A 22,461-nucleotide genomic window follows, 5' to 3' on the forward strand; every position below is an offset into this window, starting at 1 on the left:
CATTAGTAGCCCTGCAGTAGCATTAACTGAATGAAAAGCATTTCCTTCACTCTCTCCCTTACTGATAGTTGGAAAGCACTGGATATGGAATACAATATAACTGATGTTTATTCAGAAGTTAACTTTCTCAACTCTTCTCTTCTTACCACATAACCTTATTAGTCTGAATTATTGGAAATTCTCAGATACAAAGATAATGATATGTCTGTACAGGTGCAAAGAATAACTGCAGCAAGTTCATTGTAGGATTGGCACCTCATTTGAGAAATAAATAATTTTTAATCTTTATCTCATTAACTACCATAAGTCTATAAAATGCCATGCATATTTTAAAATTCAGACCATGTAATTTGTTGGCTCATAACAAATAACCCAAAACTACAGAAGAAGACAAATAGCAAAGGTGATAGATCTTTCCTGCATGTACCAGGCTGTCAGTCACTTTTTCTGGTGCTCTCATGCAAAAGCAAACTCTCCCCAAGTAAAATGATGGTTCAGAACAGCTCAAAGTGGATCACACAGTGGATCTAAACTGGCCTTAGTTGTCCCTAAAGAGGCTCTCGGACATAAAAGACTTTGTTTCTGACTGATTTTGGTCCAGATAAAGTCCAGCCATTTAAAAATTAAAAAAATAATCAGTCCCTGAAGATGTTTTCTTTTGATAAGCTTACCCATTTTTTGCTATTTCTTCCTTATAAACATCCTGTTAAACTTGGTTGTGTTTAAGTTGAATCAGGATAGAGCTGCTTGAGTTCAGACTGACTGAACTCTGACCACTATGGGGCTGGGCAAGTAATAAATTTTAGCATTGTAAAAGTTAGTTTTCTTCTATGAAACAGTGTTTAAGGGGCACTATCATGTTAACATTTACATTAGCTCACTCTTTTTTTTCTACTGGCTCAATTTTTCACTTTTCTTTTGATATTAACACCCCATGCGTAGTATTGCACTCCTCACTATAATGTGCATCTGCTCCTCTCTGTCACTAATAGCAGCTGAAATGACCAAATAATAGTTTTACAAACTGTATTTCCTATGGACTATATATTGATTTGTATGTTGGACTCTGGAAAATGACCACAAGGCAGTGAGTTTGTAGACTTTTGCTTTGTTTGTCATGCTAACAGAAGCTGCTGCAGAAGTATGAACTACTATGAGAGGTTATTCCTTAAAAGAAACCAGTTCATATCACAAACTAATTTAATAGTGTTATTGTTGCAAAAACTGGTGTTGCTGGTCTTATAATGGTTATACAATGATACAATTCTAGTGTTTAGAGTTCAGGCTGCCCTATGAGCTGTGTCTGTAGCACCAAGGACAGTATGATGTCAGCAGGCACAAGCATATATCACCACTTCTTTCAATCTACTCTGCAAGAAACAAGGGCCACAGAGGCATCAATATGCATTTGCTGCCTGAGCACATCGCACAGTCACACACAGGTTTCTCTAGCCAATATGTAGTTCATCTCATATAACTTAGGCATCCAAAAATCTATTATTCAAGCCATCTTACGTGCCAGACAATAAACACTTCCAGAGGGTGATTCATCTTACTGGTCTAAGGTGCTTAACTCTCAAATGCATCATTTTGGTGAGATGAATCACACCTGCAGCTAGTACAGCTCTTTGTACACATGTCAGGTATACCAGAGGTCACACATCACGGAACAGGCTGCAGCCAGCTTCCAACTGCAGCAGAGATGCTCTGACTGCTCGCCATCACCTCCCAGGACTGCCTGCTTGGGTCCCTCTCCCCCACTGAAAACACCTGTGCTTGCTTCAGTGAGCCGTGTCTGAGACACACACTTCTCTCAGCACAGGATATTCTCACATTCTTACAACATTTGCACTTTACCTGCTTTATGATTTAAAGTTCACATCCCAATATGGACTAGATTATACACGTAGGATTACAAGTTCTGCAAGACAAAGCCCTAGCTTTAAAGCTTTGCCATTAGGGTTGTGCATTTTGGCTTTTTTTTACTTAAAAATTGCACTGTCAACAAGTGTAGATCTATATTAAAAGCCTTGTTTTAGTGCCAAGACGTTGGCAACAGATGAAAGGTTTCTTCTGTCCACAAAGTGTCTCACTCTGGAGATATACCCTGCAGCTATATATACAGAGATACAGTGAATAATCACCTGGCTTTCATCTGCCTCTAAGGCTAACGAATAGCAAAAATAACACATAAGAAAAAAAAATATGCTAGGGGAACACTGTAAAAAACCAAGGAAGCTAAAGCTTGGTAGCCAGAGTTTTTGGGAAATTTTGTTTTGAGCAGCCTGCATTCTGGCTATACCATGCCCTTTGAAATAATAAGCTTATGAAGTTCAAAACAAGCATCAAAACCCCAGAATTATCTGACTCCTAGAACAAATGCATTTAATACAGACAAAAGCTTGACTTTCCTGCTCACTCTCTGCTTGTTAGGAAAGATGGGAAAGAGCCTGTGACTTCAAAGGCATGCTAGCAGAAGAGAGAAAATAGAGGAAATAAGTGAAAGCAACAGATAAGTCAGTGAACACAAAATGAAATAGGTCTCTTGAATGCCTTAAAACACTTTTTCCACCCCACAATGTTCTCACTGCAGAAGCCCAGGCATTTTAATGGTGCAGCTACAACTGGGAGTCATATTTGTGGTTTGTATTTCTATCAAAGCTTAGAAAGTAACTTAGAAAGTGACTTTGAAAGTTTATTTACTCTGCTTCAGATTCTTCAGCTCTAACACATGACACTCAATGCTCTGGTGTGCTGAAGCATTCCAAATTACTAAATGTAATAAACTTTTAAAGACAGTTCCAGACATCTGCAAACTTTCTACTTGTGAATTATTAGTTCCAAGGCTGGGTTTTAAGGTTTGTCTTGTGCATATGTTGGCCACCTGAAAATTTACAGGCAATGTATTCTTCCACCCCATGTGAATTGTGCATAACAAACATCATGCTAAAAGGACTGATGCAGAAGAGATCTAGGAAGTCCTTGGGAGTTTCAGAGTGTTTTTGTAGTACAGGACAGGGGACCTTCTATTCCTGCTTGTATGTTTTTAATTCCATGAGCTACATACATGTTTAGTACTTTGACACACTTCCAGTAAGTCACACACATACACTTTTAGAAATGGGTTCTGGCCTATCCTTTTATGCAATGGTAAAAGTAAAGGTAAAACCCTTTTTGCAACAGAAAAGGATTGACTAAAGAATTAATTAGATTATTAAAACCATAGCAGCACTGGTTCTAGAGTGGGTTAGGTAAAACAGAATCTAGACTAGAACTGGGATCAGGCTTCTGTTTCCAGCTTTGCCTTTGACATGATGATACAATACAATACAATACAATAAATAATAAAACAATATAATACAATGCAATAAAACAGAATTTCTTTTTGTTGTGCTGCATATGAGAAGTGACATTGCAGGGAAGACAAATGGAACTCTGCTCACGAAGTATCCAAGATCACTTAAATAGCATTACCAATCTGACAGTATTAAAAATATGACCTTTGCAAATAAAGCATTGGAGAGATTGCACATCTATGGATCTATTTAGTTTTGCTATGAAAAAGCCCAAAACAGGAATTCTGAGATATGATCTTTATAAAATGCAAGTTATGGGTTCTCTTATCTTCTATAAATTCAAAGACATCTAGAGGGAGTATTTCTGACAGGTGCCATAGTGAAATACCTCTTAGAAACCCTAAGTATATAATGGAATCTGCCAATTGACACTATGTTGTCTGGCATGTACTACTCCCTACATTAATTTTTTCCTGTTCTTCTTACCACCTTTTCTCTCATTTAGCAGGGATAAAAGGATACACAATTTAAGATTTTCCTTTACAGGCAGAAGATAGAGATGTCTTGCTCTCAATGAGGTGTAGTATTAATTTGGTACAGTCATGTCATTGTTAGACTTTTAGAATGCAATGACTGTCCTAAACAAACCCATAACTGTGCATTGACACAGTATTTTTGCACATGGTCTGTCATGTAAGGCAAATTTTTTTTTGTGGATGAGGAAGTCAAAATTATGTCTTCCCTAAAACAGATGCTCAAGTACTGTGGTCTATTACCAGAAAATTTGGAAGGTCATGTGTTCTGTAAATACAACTTTTTTGGTAAAAAACGTATAATTGGTTTTGAGAAAAGAAGCTTCTCCTTCCTTTGCAATGAGAAAAACCCTATCGACCAGTGATGAAGAAACAAACTGAACTAGATTTTTAAAGTAAGTTTCAATTACTGATTACATCAGATATGAGGGATTTAACAACATGGATCATAAATAAAGTTAACATCAATAAGAATAGGTACTTTAATCAGTGTTTAATTTTTTGGACCTATGACTATTCCTACTGCCTTGTATTACAGCAGTAATTTGTCATATAAAATTTACTGCCATGAGAAGCCCATAATTTATATATAGGTTTGTTTTGAAAGACATCAAGCCTACCTCAACTATCCATGTTTTCAGTCTCAGTTCACTCTTAGTACAGACCATTTAATATCACAGTGTATAAGAGAAAAAAAACCCACCAAAACAACTATTTTTAAACATGTATCCATTAAAACATTGAAATGCTGTTGCTTTCACAGCTGTTTTTTTTATTATTATTATTATTTTTTAAAAAACTATAGTAAGTATAGACCAAAACTGAGTTTTCTTTGGGCCCTTAAGAAGGCTGTCATGTATCAACACGTATTAAACAAACTACAGGTCTTCCGGTGAGGAAAGCCAATGTTTTGTCTGGTAAGGTGTTTTGGATGTAGAACCATGGTGAGCAAAATTCCCTGTGAAACACTCCGGGGTGGGCTGGGTTTGGAGATAGCACAGCCACCCTAACACAGCTGATGCTCAGGGCAACACCGCCACTAGCAGCAGCTAAAGCTGTACACAGGCAGCCACGGTATTCCTGCACAACACACACTGGAAACAAAGCTATAAAATAGGCGACTTCACGGTGCAAACTGCAGTGTGTTACTTGCCCCATGGCTGACAAAGAAAGTGTTCGCTCACAACACAGGTTTGCACGGGCCATGGTGTTGCCGGGTCGCTTTGTGGGGTTCCAGCTCCCAGAGCCAAGCTGTGAGCACTGCGGGGAACCTCCTGAGGAGACGCTATTGCCACAACAGGAGGTTTCATTGGCAGGACATCTAGGGAAGAAGCCTAAATACCGTGTCTACCTCTTCCCGGAGCCGGCTGCAGAGCAGGTCTGCCCCAACACGGCCCCCGTGAGGGAACCGCTGCTGACGGCAGCCGCGGCCCAGCCAAAGCGCTCGGAGGATTTTTAAGGAAGAGCAGACAACAGCCACATCCCGGCCACAACCGGGCTGCTCACCGAGGTAAGAGGACGAGAATACCTGTCCTGAAGGAGCCGTGCCCGGGCCCGGGCCCGGGCCCGCCCCGGGGCAGGAGAGGGCGAAACCACTCGAGGGAGCGCCCTCCGTGGGCGGGAAGGCAGCGGGGACTCCTCCTCCTGCCCAGAGCATCGGTGTGCCATGGGGCTGGGAGCGGGCCGGGAGGCTTAACCCCGCTCGGGCCGGGAGCCATGCCCGCGGGGAACAGCACGGGCACCTCCAGCCGCCCGGAGCCCGCGGCGTCCGAGCAGGAGGTGCCGGGCGAGCGGCCCCTCTTCAGCGCCGGCACCTACGAGCTGCTGGCGCTGCTGGTCGCCACCATCGGCATGCTGGGCTTGTGCAACAACTTGCTGGTGCTGGTGCTCTACTACAAGTTCAAGCGGCTCCGCACGCCCACCAACCTCTTCCTCGTCAACATCAGCCTCAGCGACCTGCTGGTGTCCGTCTTCGGTGTGAGCCTTACCTTCATGTCCTGCCTGAGGAGCCGCTGGGTGTGGGACGCCGCCGGCTGCGTCTGGGACGGCTTCAGCAGCAGCCTCTTCGGTGGGTGCTGGGGCCGCGGGCGCCGCCTGTCACTCCCTGTCCTGCTGGGTCTCTCCTCGCCCGCTTGTACCGGCGGTCCCGCGCCGCGTCCCCGCTTCCCAACCGCCCCAACCGCCCCGTCCCCGCTTCCCGACCGCCCCTTCCCCCCTTCCCAACCGGCCCTTCCCCGCTTCCCAACCGCCCCAACCGCCCCGTCCCCGCTTCCCGACCGCCCCGTCCCCGCTTCCCAACCGCCCCAACCGGCCCTTCCCCGCTTCCCAACCGCCCCAACCGCCCCTTCCCCACTTCCCAACCGCCCCGTCCCCGCTTCCCGACCGCCCCTTCCCCGCTTCCCGACCGCCCCAACCACCCCTGCCGTTCCCGCTGGGCAGTCCGGCCCGGGGTGTTCACTCGCCGCCCTGGCGGGGGGGATGGAGCCGGTGCTCTTTGGTAAAAAAAAAGAGCGACAGTGCTGGAGAAAACGATCCGAATCAAAAAAAGAAATCATTCGAGAATCAGTTTTTCGACCTCCCGCCTTTGCCTGTGTAAGGTGTAATGGGACATTTAGGTCAAAGGGTGGCAGCGCTGTTAGAAGAGGTCTTGAGTTGACCAAGTGATGTGCAGAATTCATGAGCAAAACCGACTGTATTTTATAGGAGGAAGTGCTGAATTCTGTGGATAAGAAGCACGTCTGACTCTGGGTGTAGGGTCAGCAGTATTCCTCCTCTGTGGAACAGGTGGAAAGCTGCTCCCCAGCAGCCTTCTCAGGGTTGTGACTTGTCTGTTTATAAAGCTACGCAGTGTGTGGAAGTGCCTTGGATTTCCTTATCCATGTATGAAATTTGGGTATCATCTTTCAGTCATAACGGTGTCACAGTTGGGCTTTGGGAAACCATTGATTCCTGTGAAATTTTAGCACTGCAGAAGGAGTACTTATGCCATTTCTATTTTCAAAACCTGTAAGCTCTTCACTGCTTTCCTTCCTGAAATGAATACATAGCCATTGCAGAAGTCTGCAGAAGAATAGATTGCAGTCCAGCTGAGTACATGCAGCCTCTTAAAAGGAACATTGCTTTTTCTTCACCACTAAAGGATGCTGCAAAAGAAGAGATTCGTGATTCTAACTGTGAAAGTAAATATTTGGCTAACATGGCTAACAGTAACAAAATCTAAAGCTCATATTAGATACTGCTTCTGGCAGAGATGTGTAAATTAGAGGTGGATCATAGTGCACCCACTGGACATGTATACACTGAAAATTGACTCTAAGGTGACGCATTAAAGTCTTCAAAAAGCTTTGTAGCTTTCCTGTATACATAACCTTTGTTTCACATGGCTCTGTGGTCTGCATTTTGTGGGCTGCTGTGCGAAGGTGCATGGTTGCTCATGCTTGATTTGACTAATGCTGCGTAGTGCAGCAAAAATTTGATGTCTTGAAAGTTATGGTGGGTGCAGGATGTAGTTATCATTTGTGCAGTGTTTGTTACCAGACAATTTCTGCAGTGCACTGCTCTTGATGTTTGTATGGCTGTTGGTTTCAGGGAAAGTACTAGAGAACCTCGCTGGCATAAGATTGTCTCCATCACTCAGCCAGTTCAAATTCTTGAGGAACTCAAGTACTTGTATGCCAAACAGATGCTGCCAGAAAACTGAATGTCAGTCTTACACAGGGGATGTAAAGTACTGTCCCTACCATTATCTCATATATATTACACTTATTATTTTTGATGGAGGCATCTTCCATATAAGTTCAAAAAATAAGATACACATTAAGGGTAAAAAACCAGACTATAATAATCTCTTACCATCTTCTGAAATAGCAGAAATAGAAACAAAGAGGTATATAAATTGGCAAGGGAATTGCTTGACCACATATGACTTTTAATTTCTGTTTATTTTGAGGTATGCTATATAATTTGTTACTATAAATATATTTAGTGTTGAGGCTTTCTTGCATCCCTCTATATAAGAATTTTTCTTTTCAAAGAAATGTAAGCAAATTCATGGGCCTTGTCTAGAGAGTAGTCAGGTTAGCATCTGTGGTTATTAAAATTACATCTTCCTGTGGCTGGTCATGCTATGTTCTTCTTTCATAATGTGCTTCATTGGGAAGAATTTTTTTACTGTTGTTACTAGAAAAGTGAATGCTTATGTGTAGTTGATCATATGGAAGTGGAGAGTAAATACACAATTTAATGTTCAGGAGTGATGCCTTAGTTTACTTTTCTCAGCTGCCATGTAAAGCAATATAAAATATTTAACTTGGCAATCATAATTGAATGCTAATCTGATAAAGTGATGTCTAATTATAACCTCCACAGTATTGTTTCCATATTCTCATCTAGAAACAGAAGGATTGTTCTTTCTTGTTTTTGAAGATAAGTGGTTCTCCACCTGCATAGGAAAGCAAGGGCATGTCGATGCTGAGGAAAAGAAAAATATAAATGATGCCCCACAGGTAGCATCATACACTCTGTTTGTCATCTGTATTATTGCTACCATGCCTTCTATTTTCCTTTTGCAATGTGTTTATGGAGAAAAAAAAAAGTAATTTGAAGGTTTTTTGTTTGTTCCTGTTTGGTAATGTTTTGTTGTTGTTTGGGGTTAGGTATTTTGGTTAGGTTTTGTCTGGGGTTTTTTTTTTGGGGTTTTTTTTTGGGTTTTTTTCTCTTTTGTTTGAGGTTTTTTTGGTGTGTTTTTCCCCTAGTTTTTAATTGGGTGGGGTTTTTTTGTTTGTTTATTTTTTTTCACCTGGTAGTGGTGAAGACACTGCTTAAAGATTTAATTCAGAGCAACCAGGTATTATATTTATAAATATGCTTCTCTTGTATATAACAGCCCAAGTCACCTGTTAGCTTGAGGTGATGGTGGTAGGCAAAGTAATGTAAAGGAAGTCTTACATGTGTGTTACTTAAAAGTGCTTCTGAAAGCATAACACTCTCCCCAGGAATTTCTGGGAATACAAAGTACTTTCATTGATCAGAAGATATACAAAATTGACAGCTTTGAAAAGTGAAATTCTCATTAACTAAGGAGAGTACTTACAGCTTTGCAGCGTTCAATTGCTCAGTAAGCCACAATGACATAATAAAGATGTTTTTAGAATAAAGTGGTGGTAGCTCTCATACCAGGAATGTGGAGTCTATTAAACTATTACAGATCACATGAAGTTACTTTAGAGGTGTGGATATGTCCTAGGACTGGACCCAGTCTGGCTCATTTTAGATGAGGTGACCACAACCTCTTTACAGCTTTGTGATTTCATTCTTGGGTTTGATCTTGGACATTGCTGCCTGAGCTTTCTGTGCCAGCCTTTCAGGTCTGAAGGCTGTTCAGTCTTACTTTCCATCCTTATACATATTTTTTAATTGGAAGAACAGCCCCTACAACCCAATACGTGGTGTAATTTGTTCCCTGCATGTGTTGACTTATAAATGAGAGGTTCTCCTGATAGTGAACAAGTTTGGGACAAATTATTAAATCTGCTTTTTGTTTTTGGTTTTTTTTTTTGTTTGTTTTTTTTTAAACAGGATTTTCACTTTAAATTTAGAGCTAATCCTCAACAAATTTTAAAAATCAGATGCTTCCTAATTACTGTAGTTAATCAGGAATCATGTCGAAAATCATGATTCAGCAGATTTATTTTAAATTTTCACGTTTTCTTACAAGGTTTTTCCTCATACAGTTCTGACAGCCAGGATCAAGGTATTTCTATGTTCCTCTTAAGGATTTCAGTATGATTAAATACATAGGTGGCATTTATGCTTCAAATAAACTGGCAGCATCTATATTTTCAGAAGCCTTCATTACATATTAATGGTAACTTCTTTCCCCCCTCACAGATAGGAGGGCACTCTCTACACTTCTAATAATTTCGTGTTGAAGAATTGAGCATTTTCTTTGCAAGAGTGGTTCCCGTTTTGCCAGCCAGTTGGAGGCGTGTTAAGAACTTAGACACTGTCAGCAGATGTTCACAGTCTGAAACTTTTAAGTTGAGAGGATGGCAGCAGAACTACAGATTGTCTGTCTAGGAATAAATGGCTGGTTTTTGTGTTCCTCAGAAAAGTCTACTTCTGCATTATCATAACTTATTGTGAGACAAGCCCATGTAGTCTTGAGTTGCACTGCACAGCTCAGAACCTGATGTTTGTGCTACTGCCTATGTTTTCTGTGACTTGAAAGATTTTCATTGAGCCTTTAGAAGGTGCAGAGACCTCCTTGCTACAGTGGAAAACTGATCATTTTGACTACTGAACATCTGTCCTTGTCACACAAATAACTCCCTATTTTCTTTTACTCATTAGAGTCTGAAGTCAAGGTACAGTTTAGGTACATGTCTTCATAGCAGAGGCCGCAAGAAGGGCTTTTTTTTCCTCCACTACAAAGCTATTCTTAGCATCTCATATTTTAGTGTAGGGAAAACGACATAAATGATTACCTGACAAGTCTTAGTCTAAGCTTTTGTGACGTAGTTGTCTGTTTTAGACGCTAATCCCCACTTAATTTTGTTTCACTGAGCTCCAGTATTTATGTTGTTACAGGCAACGCATTCTGGTGTGATATGGTAGCTGCACATCAATTAAGTGATGTATTTATACCATGAGGTGTGCAGTCAGCTCTATGCTGGCCCTACTGCATCTGCTACCCTCTCTTTATGTAAAAAGCTTCTAACTCTTTCCCTGTCTGTAGTCAACTAAGCCGTAAGTAGTAGAGATCTGTGTAATCTCTTTATCTGATTTAACAATACAACTCTCATGTGGGAGGTGTGCTGTCTATTACTGACAGCATAGCTTTTTGGTTAGGATTTCTAGAGAGGAAACCTGACAGCTAAACATACCCAAAAGTCTTGGTTAGCAGACACAGATAATTTCTTTCTTCAGGTGAGAGGGTAGTTGTGAAATACAGGGTCAGAGTGTCATGATCTTTGTGTGTACCTGCTGGGTTCTCAAAGATATTCAAGGGGTTTTATTGAATGACAGTGACTGTCAGAACTTGGTGTGCACAAGAGAAATTTGTGTGCTGCTCACCCCCAGGCAGCGGGTGTCTGCTTTAATGCCTTCTGTACATAGAGATAGGCCCTGAGGGTTTTGAGGTAAGCTAGCTTATCATGTGGAGCATACACACATAACCCCTCAAACAGAAATCACTTCAGCTAAAAGCAATGGCAGCTAAACCATTGGCCAGTACTGGTGTTCTAACACCTTCTAAGTTTAATTGTGCAAAGGAAGAAAGGAGTGGAAGAACTGGTTGATAACAGGAATGGTCTTGAGGAACATGGACCAAAGCTGTTTATCTGAGGCAGTATCTTGACAGAAGATTGAATGGTCAGGGTGTACTCTGGGGTAGGCTTTATATCATTAAACCTTGTTTGCGATTGAAAGGCTGCTGTTACTGAAGCGTGATTAGAGACCTCTGTCTTTCCTAACTGCAAGCTGTTTTTGTAAGGGTGAAAAAACCACTGCCAGCTTTTAATGTCAAATTAATTAAATGTATTATGTCCCTTCTGGACAAATTACCATTGGTATTCAGCAGCTAGCTCTTGATGAGCTACCAAATCAATTTTGATATCTGGGTGTGTACTCCACTCCAGTAATGTGAACTAGAGGATAGGAAAAATTGTAAGAGTTTTACAGACAGTACGCTCCTGTGAAAAGCTACTGTGTGTATAGCTGAGGTTCTTTCATTTGTTTGTTTCAAGGCAGGCTGATGCCACCACACCCACCATATACTGAAGTAAGGAATAATTGCTTGAGAGTGTCTTGTGGACCTAGCTTCAGGTACAGCCTGTTCATCTAAGGCTCTTCCCTGCACAGTGACAGTGATGTCCTGTGCCACCTTCTTGCATTACCCATGTATGTTATATGCACTGATTTAATCTCACTGAAAGCATTTTCTATTGTTACTCAGCAGATAGTTTTAGGATCTTGTGTTACAAATAGCTGGAGGCTCAATCAGCATGCTTTCGATGAAGCTTTAGAAAGAGCTTTAGCTCTTTTCTTTTTTTTTTTTTTTTTTTTTCAGAGTGAGTTAATCACTTCAAGTATTGAATCTGGAAGAGGTGATTTATTTCACTGTAATTTTATAGGACATCTACATATAAAATGTGCTTGAAGTCTGTTATGTCTAAGAGAAGTGATTTTTTACCTACCTAGATTTGAATGCAGATGTTATAATTGCATGAAAAATTAGACATGATACATAGCTGGTGCCTAAAACTTATTGTAATGCCTAATTGCTGAATTCAAATAGACTGGTTATATATTTTGTAGTACAAAATTAGAGAGTGCAATAACAGGAAGTTGCTTCTACTAAATTGCTGTTGTCTAGCTTTTCAGATGTGAAAAGAGGTGAGGCAGGATTACAGAAGCATGGCTTTCTTCTGTGATTAGGTATGCAAAATAGTCATTCAGCACTTGAATGTAGGGCAAAGATTAATTGGTGTAGAAAATAATATTTGGCAGAAGCCATGGTCTGTCTGAGAAATGGATCTTACTTGCTACATTATGCTGCAGTTGCTCTGTAGAGATGCTCAGTTTTCGGGAGTATCTGGTATCACCTCTGACCAAATTGTAGGCCATGCTTGGGGCAGCGGCTCAATATGAAGATCAGGTGTATCTTGCATGGAGAGGGCAGAAGCTGTTGTGATTGTTCACACTTGGAAACAAACACTTCAGTTCTGAAGGCACAGCAATATTTTTCTTCTAATTAAGACTTTTAAAGTCAGAATATACATATTGCATGGTATAACACAGTACAGCTTAGCTGTGTTTTGCAGTCTTCTCTGTGATGACCTACACTATGTAGATTGAAGTATTTAATGATGTATCCAGAACTGACTCCTGGAAAAGCCCAGAACAGAGATAATTATTGCATATGGTACATAATCATATCTAGACTAAATGCAGTATTTCAGTAGTAAAACAATACAAAATGGTAAAAATGAGAATTTTCTTCATAAACATCCAAATTACAAGAAGTTGCCTGGCACTGCTCCCTGCTTCTGTGTGGCTGGCTGCTGGAGAAGAGGAGGAGTTGGAACACAGAAATTGCCAACTAGTGGCTTAAACAAGAAGACACTTTGGTTTTGCTACATTTATCTGCAGCTTCAATGGGAATGACTCCATTTGTGTTAGGGTAATTGCCCAGGCTTAAATCATAGCAGTGGTTCCTAAACACAAAGAGTGTTTGTGTTTATAATCAGCACTTACAGATAGGGCTATTGTCTGAGATGAAAATCTGTATATCAGACGTGCAGTGTCTGTGAACACTGAGCAGTAAAGTCTTTCTGAAAGAGTTAGAGTGAATTGCTGGTAGAGCAAATCAACCCACAGAATCTTGGGTCTTAGCCTTGAAACAAAATAAATAGATCTCCAGTACCTCAAGAAGTATAACAAAAATTATTTCAGATAAAAGGTAGAAATTGGTTTAAAATGCGTATTTTTGCTGAGAGGGGGCTAATACCTAACCAATAACCATAATGGCTTTCTGTAACAGATTTGGTTTCTAATCAGCACACATTTCATCATATTAAAATATGCAGCTCACTCAGGATGAAATTCAATCATTTCCAGAAAAGCTCCTGTAGAGGAGTGGGGGCCGTGAGGGAAATAAAATTCAGTGCTTTCCTCTGTGCTAGACTAACGAAACTGAACGATACATAGAAAACAGAGCCATACATATGCATAAATCATATATATCTTACACTGTGACCTGCATTTCCTGCCTCATGTCTGCATGCTGCCAGACATTCCTTGAATATCAACACAGACTTGCATTTTTGTGCATACTGTCCAACAGTCTGTCCAAGGTCCTATTTACACTTCAGGGGGGAAAATTCAAGTATGTCTTTGAACAACAGTGCTTTCAGACTGAAAGGGGCTTGATAGACCATTGCTCAAATACCTATATTCACATACTGATTTTTAGAGATATTGAGCATAAAATGACTTCCTTGAGAATGTCAAGGACTCAGTAAATTATTGCTTGTGAACACCTGTACTTTCAGCCAAGCATGTGTGCTCTTGATTACTTTGTCATGGCTAGAATTCAACACTCATGAAAGGGAGGGGGAAATATTAAGACCACACAGGGACATTTAGTAATTGAATACCATTCAATGGAGAAATGTGGTAAGGAGCAAAAGGTTAATTTATATGTTCTGACTCATCATCCTGAGGAGCTGCTCTTTCTCTTCAGTGATCAGAAAAAGCTGCAGTGCACTATATTAGCAAACTGAGCCTTTAGATTATGTGAATTTTCCTCTGTAAATATGTCTGTGGATGACTATCATAACTGTCAGGTAAATGTTTGTAATTCCTAGTCTTTGGGTAAGAGAAATGGAAGGGGAACTTGTTGCCTTACCTTATGTTCAGGAAGAAGACTGCATTTGATTGAATAAAGCACTTATGTGAGCCAGTGTAATTGTAGAATAGTACCTGTAAAATCCTGTAGTCATTTTCTAATGCCTGCTAATATTTTGCTTAGATCCACATTGTTTAATGTATTTTCAGCATGTTAGGTCACAAAAAAGGGTGTGAAGGACTACTTTTCAATTTCATTAAAAAAACCCCCGAAAACAACAAAAAAGCCACCAAAAAACCTAACCCGAGGTCTTTGGAAGCTTTCTGGCCCACAACTGCTAGTCTGATTTCAAACTATGAAAGTGAAATTCTACAGCAGTGAGTTCTACAAGGGAAAAAACCCACAAAACTAATTGTGAAAGGTTACTGCATGGCCAACAATGTCTATATATTTTTGTGATGAAGGTTTAAAGATAACTAGAAAAAAAGCACATTAAAAAAGCTGTTTCATTTTAAAGAAATCTATGAAAGCGCGTGGGACATTTTCTTTTAGAGCGGGAAATTTTCTTAAGCAAGAAAACTTTCTATGCTCACCCTTTATAAAAAGGGAATCTTTTAATAACTGCAGCATAAAGTAACTTTCTAAGAATCCTAAAGGATATCCTACAGTGAGATACTTGGTTAATAGTAAACTGCTTTTGCTGTTGAATACCTTTACAGAGAAGCTATGTGTTGCTCTAGATTTTGTTATTCTTAGTTGTCTTCCTAAAAGCCATGTTGCTGGTCCTTCTGTGCTATTGTTAATTTATCTTTGATAAATGTTTATCCCTTTTTCAAAGTGAGATCAGGTTCCTGCTGAGTATAAAGTAGTTGTTCTCTCTTTGGCAGTGAAATCTGCACAGTTAACCTTCTTAGAGCGTTATACTTGCATGTTATGGCACATGTGAATGTACTTGGGGAACTTAAGTGCTGTACAGATTCATGAAAAAATATTTCTACTTTGTATTAGATAAAATCTGTTGCCTCTGAAGATGAATAGATCACACGGGTACAGGTCGAGGTGTGGTGAAGAGAAAGTTTATTTTTCCTCCCAGGATTTACAGGCTTCTGACCATGGCCAGGGATTGGATGGTCAGGATAACACTTTCTCACTGCACTGGCCATGAGAGATGTCCATCACAAGACGTGTAACAGAAAGAATGTACACATATCTATGTTTACAGTTACTGTCCTGGGAAAGTCCTTAGAAAACCATGTCAGCAAGCTCAGAAGCTGAGTTTTCAGGGCGACAAAAATCTATACAGATTTAGACACAGATATCTGTATAATCTAACAGAATGCTGTGAAATACACCCTTTTCTTGTTTAAGAGCCTGAACTGATGACTGACTCATAACAGATTTCAGGTGTCTGGCAGTTACCTGATGGGCAATTTGGTTTTTGATCATCAAGTGTTACAAATCACTGAAATAGAAATCCTTATATTCTAATCAAGACAGAAATGCCTTGGCTTCATGAAATTATAAAGGTGTCTGGATAGCATAATAGCGAGAGCTGAAGATAATGTGTGATTTCTGTTATAACATGTTAATTATTGTGTACTGGGTTTGAGATGGACAGTAAAGGAATAGAGTGCATTAATAAACAAGGACTGATATTTTTATGAAAGCAGCAAGATAGAAAAGGACACTCAAAATAACTGAATATCTTTCAGATAGGACACCTTCACCAATGTAATGCTTTGCCTTCCTGGTTCTTCGCGGAATGCAAAGACTTCCAGGATATCTTGAAATAAATTGGAATTATTCTAGTCATTTTGTTCACATTAAAGGTGCACATCTCTGATTTCAGTTGCTGAAGGCTTTCTTTAATCTCAGTCTCAACTCTCAATTCACTACATTTCTAAGAGATTTTTTTATTGCTGATTATCTCAGTTTTATATGACAGCTTTTTCTTTTAAAAACCCTAAACAGACAAAGGAAACCACATACCCCAAAGGAGCACATAAAACCAAAAAACCCTACAATATCTTCTATCAGGAAAAACCCCAAACCTTGAACCATGATACCTCCCTTAATAAAGTAACGTTTAGGAAGAAGTATTGGCTTGGTCACTTTTTCCCTTGTCCCACTTAGCCATTGTACATCACGGATCAGATGTCAGCATCCTACTCTGAGTAGTTTGAAGTTGGTGATTCTGCTTGGCATAGTAGTTAGTAAGTAATGCACAGAAAAACTTACTGCTTTTAGATTCATAATATGAGCTAGTTCACTTTCAGTTAACCTGCTAGCAAAGGACACATTTATCGGGAGGAGTTCAGTCCAGTTTACAGTGGACTACTTGTGAATAATCAAATTGATTTTCTTTATTTTTCTTACAGGAATTGTTTCAATTATGACTCTCACTGCTCTTGCCTATGAACGCTACATTCGGGTGGTCCATGCAAAAGTGATTGACTTCTCTTGGTCTTGGCGGGCTATCACATACATCTGGCTGTATTCACTGGCCTGGACTGGAGCACCTCTTTTGGGCTGGAACAGATACACACTGGAGATTCATGGATTGGGTTGCTCAGTGGACTGGAAGTCAAAAGACCCCAATGATACCTCCTTTGTGCTCCTTTTTTTCCTCGGTTGTCTCGTGGCGCCTGTTGGGATCATGGCCTATTGCTATGGCCATATTCTGCATGCAGTAAGAATGGTAAGTTAGTGCAAATCTTCCCTTAATGTAATATTGTCAGTGAAAAATGTTGAAGGTGTATATTTAGGTTGGATCCAAGCCAAATTTACAATTTAACTTCCCTTTTAAACCTTTGAATATTTGATGTTCATCTATGTCAGGTACCACTAGACAGGTTGTAGGATTGGGATAGAACCAGCCTACCGAGGCCTATTTTTTGTGTGGTTTTTTTGTGCCTATTTTTTTTTACTGGGAGGAAGTAAAGAACTGCTTATGCATACTAACCCACATAAGATCCTCACCTGAAAATTCAATCCAGATCCATAATATGAGATTGTGTTAATGATTCATATTCTGTGGATAATTAGTCTGGACCCACTTAAATTTATGGTCAACAGTATTGGCACAATGGGCAATTTGTGTGGTATATTCATGTGTATGTCCTATCTTTTCCTTATTTGATGACTCAGGTAACATGGAAACCTGCTGCCTTGTATTCTGCTTTAGAGATTTCATAATTTTAAGTCAACAAACTATGTGATAAAGCAGTACAGAGAAATCTATTAATGAATTTTCTTTCCTCTAAAGATTTTTTTCACAAATCTAGAGGACTGTCTGACTAGTCAGACAAAGGACCACTAATGTAAACTGAACTTGCTTATGCAAAAGTTGAGGGCAAGTTATTTTTCTAACATACTTATAACTGCAGCATACTTCGTAACATCTCTGGATTTGTTGTTTCCTAGTAGATTGGCTATTCCATTTTTTCTCAGCTTGTATTTTTTCACTTAATATAGAGAATTAAAGTCTGAGAAACATGATGTAAACTTCTGGAAGAAATATGGTTTAAAAGATAAGAGATATGTTGTCTGTGCCTTAAACTAAAAGAGTGAGTCAGTTACTTATAAATAAATGTAGAACTATTCAGGTTCAAGTAAAACATAAGGCTATTTTATTTTACTTTTTTTTTTCTCTACAGCTTCGCTGTGTGGAAGATTTCCAGACAGTTCAAGTGATCAAACTTCTAAGATATGAAAAGAAGGTGGCTAAAATGTGTTTCTTGATGATCTCCACGTTTCTTATTTGTTGGATGCCCTATGCAGTGGTCTCCCTCTTGATAACATATGGCTATAGCAACCTTGTAACTCCAACAGTAGCTATCATCCCATCTTTCTTTGCCAAGTCAAGCACTGCTTATAATCCAGTTATCTATATCTTCATGAGTAGAAAGGTAGGTACATTAAAGGTTTTCTTGTCTGAATTACTAGTAGCCAGTATCACAGCTGTAGAGTGTCGGTCTGATTTACTTTAACCTGAAATTTTAAAAAAAAATTTCAACAGCTAGGATAAATGGTAACAATTTAGAAGAAATAAAATCCCTGAGGGTGCTTAAATACCACCAGATTAGAAATTTAATTTGCTTATATGTGAATTCAAACATTAAACTCACGTGAATGGGATGGGAAAGAGTGTCAGAGTTTAAATGTCTAGTTTTGACAGTTTACCCATTAAATGGATTGCTGCTAGAAGACCTCATCTGATTCACTCCCTTACCACAGTAGAACTCCATCAGAGGAAGTTTAGAATAATCAGTGTCTGTTTTTTAGGAATAAAAAAACTTGCCTCTGACTTCTATGTTATAGCAACACAAGGACTGAAACTGGATGTGTAGCATACACATTATAAATTTATGAAACCAAGATTGTATAAAGATATCTGGTGTTTAATAGAATCCCTTGACAAAGGGTAAAAACCATGAATGATTGCTGGAGGGGTTTTGGTAGGTTTTCCTTATCTTTAAACCCATTAGAGAGATGGAATTTTCTATACTGGCTTGCAGTTGCCAGGCAGTGGCCTGGGCTGGCCAGCAGCCTGCAGGGAAAAGCAGCCAGGCAAAGGCTGAGTGCAGCTCAGGTCAGGACCAAGGGCAAGGGGGAGCTGAAATGTTTTCCTGAGTAAAAGCAGGAGGCCTCCAATGTGGCATCTTGCAGTTCTTCCCCCACAACTCATTTCACAGCAGGCTGATCCACAGTTACATGGCTGCACAATGTTCGTTATCCTGGATATGGGAAGCTAACAACAGTCACGTTCAGAAAGACTTTTTCAACAGAGTGACTTTTTAAATACACTGGCACTGACTCTGTACCTAGTTGTCAGGCTGAGTATCTTACCTGAAAACATTTTGTGGGTTCTGATACCCAGCAACAAATCAAACTTGTACCAAGTATGATGCCAATAAAGACACAGCCAGGATAAGTATCAATAATCTGAACACGGTTATTGGAGAGGCACTGTGAAGTATTTTCTCTTGACTCTAATTCCAGATTAGGACCAATATTATAGTATTTTTGCTTAATTTTTTGGATTATTTTACCCTCAGAAGGAATCCTAAAACAAGTTATCTTTAATAGCCTTTCTTTATCTGACCTGGTTCTGACATGCTTGTACTTGCTAACTTCTTTGCTACTCTGAGGTAGACCATTACCTCTGAAGTTGGCAAGGCTTCCACATGACTGTTCTTTCTCTGAGATTATCCTTCTATGAGATCTTGTAATTAGCTAGGTTCCTTTCCCAACAGGACAGACCTATTGCCTTCCCTATGTCAGAGTAGGATTAATTTTCCACAGCAAAACCTTGTTCCAATTTGGCATGTCAGATTTCTTCTTGCATGATATCTGGGAAAACAGAGGCACTAGCTGTGCAGGATAATACAGGGTAATCCTTAACACAGCTAAATGGAAGGCTGATAAAAAAAGATGTCCTACCCCTTTTCAGAGAGAAGGTGCATTATTTCCCACCTGCTCCCAGATGTTTGTTATGTTTGGGGGTTTTGCTGCTTTTGTTTTGGGTTTTTTTGGTATTTTAGTTGGTTGATTGAAGTCTTCTTTATATGTTCCAGGCAAATCTTGTTACAGGTTATTAAACAAAGGGGAAGTTGCTCTCTTATTTCTTGTAGAACCAGACTTCTTCCCCAAAGGATCATATTTAAGCTTTAAATGTGTGCAGACATGGAACTACTGGATGAGCACATCCCTTAACCCTCATACCTGGATCTCTGTTTTGTTGAAGGGGAGACCATAATTAGAGAATTAATGCAGGGCTACTACTCAAATTTCCATTCTATGTGCTGGTGTGAGATATTCAGTGAGCTTTCACTGAATATCTCACATTAGTTAGTCACACGGTAGAACAGACTTCCTGTGTCACAGGTAGCTGCTAGTCAGCTGAAAGACTTCTGTGCCATCCATATTCATTGGGAACATATGACTTCTGTGTTAGTAAACATTGAAATTTCATTTTAGATCTGTGATACCAAATGCTTTTTAAAAATTCCAGACCCTGGAGTTACTTAAAAGGAGGAAAACATCCTTCTGTATCCCTTTCCTCCCCTTGTTCTTTCCCCCTGTAGCCTCCTGTGAAGTGTTTGTGAGAATATTCTTTCCCTGCTGGATCTAATATGTGATTTTTAAATATGGGAACAAAACCTATACCACACTTTGGAACCTGGTCTTCTTGTCTTTTGCAGATCTTGTAGCTGGTAAAGTATTCAGTTGCATTTCAGTGCCCTCTGTTGGCTTGGTGGTCCTATTCAGATGTAGAGAAAAAAAGTACCCACTACAAAGGCACCATGTTTTGTTACTGAAACTAACTCAGAAGACATGCAGAAGTCTCTTATTTTGAGTAATTTACTGTACTGTGCCCTTCACTTGCTTGTAGGTGGTAGTGAACGCTTAGGAAGCTGAACATAATTCTGTTTATTCTCTCTTGCAGTTTCGACGCTGCCTTTTGCAACTCCTGTGCTTTCGCCTGATGAAGTTCCAGAGGACAATGAAAGAGACACCAGTAACAGGGAGTGACAAACCAATACGACCAATAGTTATGTCTCAGAAAGCAGGGGACAGGCCAAAGAAGAAAGTGACTTTCAGCTCTTCCTCTGTCATTTTTATTATCACCAGTGATGACACTGAGCAAATAGATGACAGTGGTAAACACAATGAGACAAAAGTTAATGTCATCCAAGTAAAGCCATTGCAGGGATGAGCTGAGGAGACATGAGAATGAGATGGGTTTCAACCACTAGACTGTTGAGGCTGGAGGCTGGTTTCAGTGGCAGTGTCTGTGGACTGCCAAAGAAAACCACATTCTTAAGCTGTGAAATACTGAAGGGATTCAGCGTCTGAAGCTCTCCAAGTATTTCACTTTTGGTCACAGTATGGAAATCTCTGCTAAAATTGTTGATGGATGTCATTACTCTGAATTTTCTTAAAGCGTATTTTATGACTGCTATTGAGAACTTTTGGTATCTTAATGTTTTCTGTATATTGAGCCTTCAGTGAATAATTAAATGGATCATTTATATAATTTTATTCTCAGTGAAATATTTTTTCCCACACTAACTAGGGCTGATCTGATATTGAAGCTTGCTGGATACAGCTTGAAGGGCAGTATTAGAACCTGAGAAAACAAAAGTGTTTCAGTTGACCTTTCTAAAGATCAAGTAAGAGTTTGTAAAGAGAAACTACCCACTGTTCAGATTTATGAAGGTAAAATTTGAGTTATTAACAATAACAGTGTGTGATTCTTTGTTAGTTAATGCACAATATATTTTCCACACTGACAGTCATGTAACAATATATGAAAACTAAATACTAGAAGTTGTGGTAAATTTCTTATCTTAGGTACTCTGAAGTGCAGTGAAATGAGCTGAAACTTCATAAAATTATTTTCATTGAAATGGATTTCATTTCTTTTCATGAAAGGAATGAAACAAGAAATTAACAAATGAGGTAAAGTGAAAAGACAAAGAAAGGAAATATAAGGAAATGAAATGAAATTGAAAAAATGAAAATTTTTAGGAGAAGTTAAATTTTTGAAATGGAATGGAATGAAGTACAGTGAAATGAACCAAAACGTCAAGAAGTGATACTCACTGAAATGGCGAGATCTCATTTCCTTTCATGAAATGAAGAGATTTCATCATGGCAGGGTACTGAGATTGCTCACTCTACGCTTTTGGAATCTGAGCCAGCTACAGTGATGGAGATCACAGCAGCAGTGAAAAGTTGCCATTATGGTTGAGGTTAGGGTTCAGAGAGCTGCAGAGCATACAGCTCCAGGAAGACTGGGGCTGGAAAAGGCATGCCAAGGTGATCCTGGAAGGGCACCAACTTTGCTGCTCCTACATCTTTCTAATCTGGACTTCACATGTAATCAGAACCTCAGCCCCAGTGACAAGATAGCATTAGGCCTCTGGGGTTAAGAGAGGAAAAGAGCCTAGAGCTCCAGGGACACTGGGGCTGGAAAGTGCATGCCAAGAGGATTGTGGCAGGGGCACAAGATTGCTGCCTTCACACCTTGCAGATTTGGGCCATAAATGGGGATGGGCACATCAGCGGCAGCCGCAAGCTTGCTGAAAGGTTAGTTTGAAAAAAACAAAATTCTGAAATGAAAATAATGGAATGGAATGACTGAAACTTTGTGAAATGATACTCATTGAAATTGTGAGATTTCATTTCCTTTCATGAAACAATAAATTTTCATTAATAGATTAAAAAGTGCAGACCTGGCAATGTGATGCCATGATGCCCTTGCAAGGCCTTTTTGAGT

At 39.8% G+C, this 22,461-nt stretch overlaps 1 protein-coding gene across 1 annotated transcript; it reads left to right on the plus strand.

Moving 5' to 3' along the window:
* Nucleotides 1–5,545: 5,545 nt before the first annotated feature.
* Nucleotides 5,546–21,175, plus strand: OPN3 (opsin 3). Its single transcript, XM_058836761.1, has 4 exons — nucleotides 5,546–5,897; nucleotides 16,556–16,875; nucleotides 17,834–18,085; nucleotides 20,626–21,175. Exons 1-4 carry the CDS (start codon nucleotides 5,546–5,548, stop codon nucleotides 20,893–20,895), a joined length of 1,194 nt encoding a protein of 397 aa, XP_058692744.1. The 3' UTR covers nucleotides 20,896–21,175.
* Nucleotides 21,176–22,461: the final 1,286 nt, after the last annotated feature.

This window comes from Poecile atricapillus, chromosome 3, assembly GCF_030490865.1.
Source record: "Poecile atricapillus isolate bPoeAtr1 chromosome 3, bPoeAtr1.hap1, whole genome shotgun sequence".
Lineage (NCBI taxonomy): Eukaryota > Metazoa > Chordata > Aves > Passeriformes > Paridae > Poecile > Poecile atricapillus.